Source organism: Lathyrus oleraceus, chromosome 5 (assembly GCF_024323335.1).
Source record: "Lathyrus oleraceus cultivar Zhongwan6 chromosome 5, CAAS_Psat_ZW6_1.0, whole genome shotgun sequence".
Lineage (NCBI taxonomy): Eukaryota > Viridiplantae > Streptophyta > Magnoliopsida > Fabales > Fabaceae > Lathyrus > Lathyrus oleraceus.
Window position 1 is genome coordinate 41,665,514 of NC_066583.1, and position 3,537 is coordinate 41,669,050.

A 3,537-nucleotide genomic window follows, 5' to 3' on the forward strand; every position below is an offset into this window, starting at 1 on the left:
GGTTATTATTCTTATTATCTAAATATAACCTATTAGATGTTATTATAATTATCATATTGATTAATTAATCATATTTTAAAAAAGTACACTTGAATTTAAAATGGTTGGAATAAATGAGAAACAAATTCTTTACTTAACAAAATAAAAAGTATTAAAAATTATTTAGGTGCAATTTAGATTTAGTTTAGCCGATAAAATTTAAAGCAGAATATTTTTTTTTAATATATATAAAAAAAACACAAAAATTATTTTAAAAATTAATTAATTTTTATAATAAATAACTCTATGCGGTTAAATTTCTTTTATAATGCATAACCAACCATAAACTATATATATATATATATATATATATATATATATATATATATATATATATATATATATATATATATATATATATATATATATATATATATATATATATATATATGTGTGTATAACATAGAAACCTTCATTGCAGTGTGCAGCGCTGTCAACCCTAACTTGTGGATGGAGATGTATCCATTGTTGTCTGCTTCAAATGATCAGGTTAGCAACCATATACCCCATGATATTGTCTTCTCTATTCTCTCTAAACTCTCTCTCAAATCTTTGAAGCGATTTGAATGCGTATGCAAACCATGGTCACTCTTATTTGATAACCCTAATTTCATGAATATGTATCGCAACTATTTCATATCCAAGGATCATTCTTTTTACGATGATATATCTCTTCTCCTACATCTCAAAGACGAAGGTGCATTGTACTCTCTTTCTGGTGACAGATTTGAGAATATAGTTAAATTAGATTGGCCGAAGCTTTCTATGAGAAATCCAAGAAACAACTATTCTTTTGACATTTTGGGTCGAGTTAGTTTTAATGGCATTCTTTATCTCCGATATTATAACAATGTTGGTAATCGAAAATTTATGTTGTGGAAACCTACTACCACGGAATTTAGGATCATTGAATCTAATGGTTTTTCAAAGATTTGGTTTGATAAATTTCAAGTCGGTTATGATCATCTTAAAGATGACTATAAGATGATTAGGCGCACTCATTGTTCTTCTAAAACTGTCCTCGGGAATTCTTCCTTTTGGGAGATAAAAAGCCTAAACAATAAATCATCTTGGAGGAAAATTGATGACGATTATCCTCACTCGGATATATGTGGTGATGAAGTGTATTTCGATGGAGTGTCTCATTGGTGGGAAAAAACGAATACAAATATACATTTGGTGTCATTTGACTTCAGCAAAGAATCTTTCATTACAACTCCCGTGCCCTCTAACACAGATGATATTTTTGATTTTACTTCGACTAGAAGGAGAATATTGACGATATTGAATGGATCTATTGCTTTTATAGTAAATTATGAAGAGACAAATACATTTCATATTTCAATTTTGGGTGAACTCGGTGTAAAAGAATCATGGAGTAAGCTCTTTATTGTTGGGCCTTTATCTTGCCTTCAGTTGCCAATTGGAATATGGAAGAAAGGAAATATATTGATCCAAAAGAAAGACAACGAACTAGCTTGGTTTGACATAAGTTCTGGGACTATTGATGAGATTGGTGTTACAGTCAAATCTCATGGCAAGATATTATTCTATAAAAAAAACTTTCCAAATGGTGGAATTTATAGTAAATTTTCTTTCAGATTAAATAGCTGATATTCGTGAAGTTTGATAATCTTTGTTTGAATTTCATTGCATTCTACTTCAAATATCTAAAACTGTTTCATTTTTTACACATCTAGTAATTTCTTAGCTGCTGCTTAATTTTCCTCCCTCTACTGTGTATGCATGATGTTCATATTCAAGAGTATGTTACATGCAGCAAATGCCGAAATCGAGGTATGGTGCGTTATAGATGAACAAACCACTGACTTTTAGTTGCAGGCAACCTTGGTTTGGGCTTGTGGGAAAGGAAAGGAGGTACTGTAGTGAAATTCAGCAGAACCAAACCTTGCATTCAACTTTTACTTTTAGAAGTTAAAGAATAATGGCGAGTCTCATTATTTTAGAGGTACTGCCACGTTCTTCTTGCCAACTTCATACCCTCATAATGGCAAATGTCAATGAAGACTCAAAACAAGTGAAGCACAAATTAGTTTTAAGCTTTTTTTATTTGCTTACATTTATTATTTTAATGAAGTCCTCAGTTTTTTGCCATAAATTTATGTGTTGTTTTCCTCAAACTCTTAGTAATGGTTCATCTCTTTCAAAAAATGTGCCTATCCCAAAGTTAAACTTGTGCAGCTAAGTCACATTCATTGATTTTCATTTGTTATAGTATTTATATTGGATTTTTCATTATAAAATTGGAAATAATATTTAGAGAATTTTAACAAAAATGCATGATTCTCCCCTAGCTATGATGCATAGGTGGTATGGTATCCGATAGTAGAGGTGTTTGCGGTTCGGTTTGGATCAATTTATCATGCGGTTTAATTTGGATCAGTTTTTGAATATTCAAAATATAATTTATTTATTTTTAAGATTCTAAAATAATAATAAATAATAGATTTGATATAATATAGAACATGAAATAAATAAAATAATAAAAATAAATTAATTAAAATAAATTAATAAATATAATTAAAAGAATAAGTATCATCAAATAATAAATTATAACAATGTATCATATTAAAAATAATAAGAATAAAAATATATACACGCAATTCAGTTCGGTTTCGAATGGGTTTTGAAAAGTCAATCCGAAATTCAATCTAATCGAACAATTTTTACAAAATGCCATCCAATAATATTTAATTTTTTTGCGACTTGTTTTATCGATTTACGGTTTTTATTTAGACCGATTTGAATTTAAACACCCCTACTCGATACGGGTGCTGGATATAACTTTTTAAATAAATCAAGTTATGAGTACAATTAAAAATAAGAGTTTTTCAATAAAATATATCGCTGGATAACCAATTCAATTGTTTATTTCAAAATAAAACATGATAGTAAAAATCTAAAAAATAAAATTATATTATTTATAATAACATAGAAACTAAAATACATAATATATGTTATATTAATATATGCAAAAATCAATGATTGTGAAATAAAAGAGGACGTAAATCTTCGAATTCGAGTTGAGTAGCTGAATTGGAGGAGGGTTTTATATGTTGTTGTAAATTTTTCATGATGTTTCTCACGTTTTGTGACTTTATCTCTTTTTGATATTGTCAAATTGAGAGAAGTTCATGCTAGACACAAATTCTAAAATGCACATATTTTGGGGGAGCTATGATCAAGAGAACAAATACATTGTACGTTTTGTCATCATCAAAAAGGGGGAGTATGTGAGTGCACTATCCCTTTTAGAAATATTTTGAATGATGTCAAAACCAAAAAATTTAGTATTTGAGTACATTGGATCTTTCTCTCTATGTCTAGATGTGCATTTTCATCATATGACATTTAAAAACAGGTTGGAAATATTTTTACAAGTCAAAATTATAGTTTTATATTTAAAAAAAACTAGGTTATAAGTCGACGCATCAATGTTATGGATCGACACACACTTAAGGCATTTTAAAATGAAAG

General features: G+C 28.4%; 1 protein-coding gene across 1 annotated transcript; it reads left to right on the forward strand.

Annotated features, from left to right (window-relative positions):
* Window positions 1–476: 476 nt before the first annotated feature.
* LOC127078626 (F-box only protein 8-like) lies at window positions 477–1,653 on the forward strand. The gene has a single exon (XM_051019067.1). The coding sequence runs from the start codon at window positions 490–492 to the stop codon at window positions 1,651–1,653; it is 1,164 nt and encodes a 387-aa protein (XP_050875024.1). The 5' UTR covers window positions 477–489.
* Window positions 1,654–3,537: the final 1,884 nt, after the last annotated feature.